At 39.2% G+C, this 6,000-nt stretch overlaps 1 protein-coding gene across 1 annotated transcript in view; it reads left to right on the forward strand.

Moving 5' to 3' along the window:
* CCDC169 (coiled-coil domain containing 169) overlaps nucleotides 1–5,233 on the forward strand; it is an 80,756-nt gene extending 75,523 nt beyond the window's left edge. Inside the window, exon 9 of the mRNA XM_027877595.1 lies at nucleotides 5,134–5,233. Coding sequence (XP_027733396.1) covers nucleotides 5,134–5,233 — 100 coding nt within the window. The remainder of the gene's footprint in view (nucleotides 1–5,133) is intronic.
* The last annotated feature ends 767 nt before the right edge of the window (nucleotides 5,234–6,000 follow it).

Raw genomic sequence — 6,000 nt, forward strand, 5'->3', positions numbered from 1 at the left:
TGAGATTAGGGTCAGACCAAATGCTTACCTCATAAGCATCTACCTGCTGGTAGAAGAAGGCTTGAGTCTTAGACTGGAATAAAATGATAGCAACAGGATGAGGTCTAGGTACATATACAGTCATAATATCATCAGAGTCTATGCAAATCCATACTAGGAATGGACCGCCCTCTTGTGTGCAACAATATTAATATTAATTAATAAATATTAATTTAGAGGCTGTTGAACCTATTCAGAATGTCATCAATGCTTACATCTATCTGGGGGTGATAGTGCTATGTCAGTCACCCCTGGACTGCCTGTGAGGAAAAATAAGTTGAAAGATGAAGGCCTATCTGTATACCCTTTTGTCCAGGATATGAGCTATCAATAATCTTGTTATCCTGAGAGCCTCAGTGGTCTCAAATCCTGTTTCTATTATCACCAACTTCCCTTACAATATGAAAGTATATTCTGTTATTGATTTGTGTACTGCCTTTGTGTTCCAGTAGACTTGGACTCATAGTACCTCTTTACATTTACTTGAAAGTGCCACCAATACACTTGGATCAGGTTGCCTCCAGAGTTACTTCCACTCTATTCACATAGGTGCTGTAAAATTCCTAACAAGATGTACACCTGCCCTGAGGTCCATCTTATTTCAATATGTTGATGACAGGGAGTCTGTGAAGAAGATACTATTTTTCTCCTATGTTTTCTTTATTAAAAAGACCACCAGATCTCTCCTTTAAAGTTAGTTTGCCCCTCCCACAGTGATATGAGATGGGATATGAGGTGGGCCCCAACTCTAGGGCCTTGACAAATGATAGGATCCTGGGTATCCTTCAAATGCTAATACCAAAAACAAAACTCCAGGTATGTGCCCTGTTGGGGGCTGTGGGATACTGCTGCCCTTGGATTTCAGCACTAGAAGAACTCACCAAGGAACTAGTTGCTTATATGGCTAAAGAGGCCTGAATCTTTCACATCTTCAGAAGCCTTGAAGGAAGCATTAGGCAAGTGAAACAGGCGATGGCCATCCCACCAAATCTAGGACTGTACATGAATGAAGAGGGGTTGTTGTGGCAGACAAATCAGACACTAGAGTTCCCGTAAACTTTTTAAGTTCCTTTAAAATTGCCCAATGAGCCAAATCAATCCCTTTGTATTCTAACTCAACCCCTCCCAGATCACAGTGAATAATGGCCTTAAGTTTATGTAACATGTCCCTTCCACACAATGACATAGGGGAATTAGACATTAACAAAAAGGAATGAAAATATGTCAAAGGTCCAATAACTACTTTAAGCAGAGTGATTAAAGCACATGTCTCACCTATTACCCTTTCCATATTTAATATCAGGAAGCCCTGGGTGGGGGGCACTTAAGCATTGAGAAAATCACTCTTGCGTCCACCTAGCAAACAAAGGGTGTTCCATTAACAGCAGTCTCAGGTAAGGGCTCCTTAACTGTACCTGAGTCCTCTTCAACATTCCCAAGAAACGCCTAGTGGTTGGGAAGTTCCCAACCACCTATCTCCTTCTGTCATTGTGAATATTCATCCTTAGTATCCAAAACACCCTACAGACCATTTGGGGTCCATGGGGATTGTGATTGAGGGCACCAACGCTACAGTGGGCGGGGTCTACATGGTAGCTGGTTCTTCATGGGGTCCCCTTTGGATAACATGGAGGATGTGACCCTCTGCTGGAGGCCTTGTCCTGCTCATTTCTGGCAATCTCACTTGAATTGTCCCTCCTTTTTCTTGTGAGAGCACACTGGTCTCCTCCCCTGTGTTCTAAATCTCCTTTTCTGGTCCTCTGTTCCTCCTCCTTTGTCCTCCTGCATCACCCCCTTCATAGAGACCACCAAAATCTTCACTTCCTTAAACTTACTTTCCTTCTCTAAGTCCCTTCTCCTTCTGCCCATCAAACACAACACAGTCCTGCTGAGTTCACTAGTGGTTTCCCACTCCAGCTGGGGCAGAATTTATGACAATAATCACAAATGTCTGTTGCTGAGTGATTAACATAAGCTAAACCAATTTAGACCATGCTCATATTCTGTATCTGAGCACATTTCTGGGCAGCAGCACACAAACAAATATGGAAAGCATTGAGATATTCATCTAAATTTTGTATAATGCCATGGACTTTTTCCCAATCTATCAGTTGTGCAGTCTGCTCTAGAGGGTCATTTTTGCATCATTGAGCATTTCCCAGTCCCTCTCATTATTATAGCTCCAATCAGGAGGCATTCTGGGCCATGTGGTCCTGTTATGTTCATCCTCTAACTTTATTTTATTTTAAATTTATTTATTTTTAGTTTTCAACATTCACTTCCACAAGATTTTGAGTTCCAAATTTTCTCCCCATCTTGCCCATTCCCTCACCTCAAGATGGCATGCATTCTGAATACCCCTTTCCCTGAATCAGCCCTCCCTTCTATTTCTCCCCCCCCTTCTCTTATCCCCTTCCCTTTCCATTTTCCTGTAGGGTAGGATCATCCTCTAACTTTACAGCACAGGATAGGACCTTTGCCTTCTCATCCTTTATGAGAAAGGCATCTAATAATGTGGCATCCTCCTAAATGGGGTTATGGCTCCTCATAGTGGTCCTAGTTTTCTTAATGATGGTGACTGTGTCCATCCAAAAGGGTGGAGTGAACTGTTGCCATAATATAATGTCTTCTGGTGAAAAGGAGATATGCACTTTTCTCTGATTATTCTCTATAAAAGTGGTTCTTAAGGGTGCCATGGTCTTTGATTCTGAGAAATCTGGATATTATGGTTGTGGTTTGATGGTGAGAACTGGCACCTCTAATGGACATGGTAATGAGGGGCAGTCTCAGTTTGAAAGTTCTGCCCAACAGTACCAATAATCCATTTGCCTAGGCTCCGGTTCTTCAAGTCTGATTTTCAGCGTACACAGCTGACCATGATCAAAGGGCCCATATTTATCTGGCCAAATTTGCTTCCCACAATTATCTTAGTACTGAATCCAGTCCAAACTGAGTTTTACCACTAAAGTTTTGGATATTCCCAATTGAAATGTCAGTTTTCCATTATCCCAAGCTTTTAATAGCTTGCTTAAGAGGGAGCCAGTAGGAGGTTTACTCTGTCCCAATCCTATAATGATACCTGTATTCCTTTGACCACTCTGTCCCTTGGAGACCTAATGTTAGGTCAAGACTAGTTATTCACCACTGCTTTTTCCTTCACACAGCACCACTCCCATATCTCTATGCACAAAATTGGGGCTTGGGCCCTATTTCTTCTTATCCTTCTTGAGTCTGGAGAGTTTAATTCTCTGACTACTTCACAGCTGACTGACCTCTGAGAGAGTCCATGACAAACTGCAATCAGACAAAGGTCTGAGTGCTGGTAGTAGAGTTGGAGTAGTTCCACCTAGTGACTGTCATGCAAGCAAAGGTTCCTGCTGTGGCCACCAAAATTGCTTAAAAAAAATCTTGGTTTGGACCTAACCCTGGTCAATGAGGCAAACTCAGGAAAAGAAAGGTAAAAGTATTTTATTAGCACACCAAAGCAGTAAGCAGTTGGAGTGCGGAGGTTCAGATTTCAAAATACCACCTAGCTTTTATAGACAGGAGTAAACAATTTCCATATAAGGGCAAAAGTATGTTGATTGGCACATGTATCATGAGGAGATGGGTTTTGTGCCACTTTAACTTTTTTCTCCATGTCTAAGTGCACATGCCTAAGGGTATTTTTTAACTGCCGTCTCTTACAGGCTAGTTGCTCACATAGCCAAAGTTTAAGCAAGGTTTCAAACATAGGGGTCACTCAGATTTGCATGAGTAGCTAAATTTGCACAATCAGTCTACACTTTAGAAAAAAATCAACTTGGCAACTCATGTGAGGATGGTTTGGAGTGGGGAGAAATTAAAGCAGAAAAGCATTAAGAATGCATCAGACTAGAAAAGTAAAGAAAAAGAAAAAAAATAAACCAAATTACCAGTATTAAAAATGAAAAAGGAAAATTCACAAAAAATAAAGAAAAATATTAGAAACTTTTTGTCCAATTATGTCAAAGAAAACTAACAGCATAAGTGAAATGGATTAATATTTACAAAAAATAGAAACTGTTCACATAAACAGAACAAAAAATAGAGGATTAAATAACCCAATCTCTTAAAAAAAATTAAACAAGCCATGAATTAGTTCCCAAAGGAAAAAAAAATCTATGACCAGCCATTTACAGGCAAATTTAATACAACATTCTAAGAAAAATCAATTCCAGCGTTAAATAAGGTGATTTTTTTAAAATAGAAAAAGAGTCCTACCAAATACATTCCATGATAGAAATATGGGCTTGATACCTAAACCAAGTGACTGGAATAAGAGTCTTCTGAGAGGTGGGAGAAGTAGAAGCTGGTGTGTAGGGTTAGGTATGGCTTCTTAAATGCAGCTATAGTCCAGTCCCCAAACTCAGTAATCTCAAAGGACGTGATGCCTCTGTAGAGCAAGCTGAAAGACATTTCTGAACCAGGGAGTCCTCATCATACCCTGGGCTGTCAGGAGCAGAGATGGAGCCTTGACCACTCTTAAAAAAGTAGCTTGCAAGCTTCAACTCAAGGCAGAATTGAACCAATCTTCACCATTCTGTGAATCTGTTGCAGGTTCTATTAATTTGAAGAATGGATGCTGAGAATGTTTCTAATTGTTGAGGTGTTCATTTCCATACATTTCCTTTTTTGTTCCAATTAAATGCCTTATAACTGATTTTGTGCTATTGTAATAGCTCAATATTTATACTCAAAATGACTTCATTTTCCTATTTCATATGGGGATAGGAACTTGAGACCCTTAGGGCACACTTACCAGAAAATTATTCTCTCCATTTCCCATCTCCCACCTCACAATAAACCCAGTTCCATGAAAGGCTAATGCTGACTGGCACATGGGAGACATAACAATTAACAGCCACGTGTCATTAGCTGAAGATTTTATTAAATATGGCATAATTAAATGATTGGGTAACCCTTTACCTTCTAGGAAAATGCTATTATTCTTAAAATGTGTTGGTTACATAAACTATGGGAGAAAAAAAGCAACATGCAGCTCTCTCCCAGGTAATGTTTCTATAGCTTAAAATGGTGAATGACATTAAATGATTAGCATTTGCTTTTTTATAGGGGAAGAAGAATTCCAGTAAACTGGAGGACATCAGATATCAAGAAAGGACCATTTAAAAAGACTGCAAGAACAAACTGTCTTCCAAAACTAAATGCTTAACTCCAGACAGTTATTGACCTTGTTTTTTCACCTATGATATTCAGGTTTTACATTTAGTACTCAGTACTTTCATTGAGGGAATGAAATAGATAAGAAAGGACTGACTACCAGACTCCAAAGTTTTGGCTCCTATGCCAAAAACATCTTTGAGGGCACACAGGTAACTTTCTCAAGTGGTCCTAAAATGCTTTACAGCACTGTCAGAATTTTGAGAGACATCTATATAAAGTGTGGAGAAAGAGATTAGTAGTACACTTTTTTTTTCCCATTTACCCCCTAACCTGACCGAAGCAACAGATATTACTTGTTCTTGTGAATTAAGTTACTTTGGTCTTATTTTGGAAATAAATCCAGTCATTTAGCTTTGAGTTGGATAAGCTAAAATAGTAAGCCATTGATTCAGCTATTTGTTTATAGGGTTATAATGTATTCCTCTTTCATGACATTTCTTGACTTTCTAGAGCTGTTTTCTAGGCCCAACATACATCACTTACTGGCAGCGTTTCAGATTTTCTAAAGCCACTGAGTAGTATACACTACTAGTTTCAAAGACATAGTGGCATAGTGTTAAGGTCATATGTGCTATCTCGGTCAAAATCTTATTCAGCAGATCTAGTAATGAACATCAAGTGTTTCTCTTGGAAGTATTTCTTTAAATTTTCACTTGTTATCTTCAATGGGAGTATCTTTGATTATCCTTTTTGTGTTCATGTCAAATATTTATCCTTTTTATGTGAATATGTATTGTATAGATGGTGTACATTCCC

This window comes from Vombatus ursinus, unplaced genomic scaffold (genome assembly GCF_900497805.2).
Source record: "Vombatus ursinus unplaced genomic scaffold, bare-nosed wombat genome assembly UNPS02014813.1, whole genome shotgun sequence".
NCBI lineage: Eukaryota > Metazoa > Chordata > Mammalia > Diprotodontia > Vombatidae > Vombatus > Vombatus ursinus.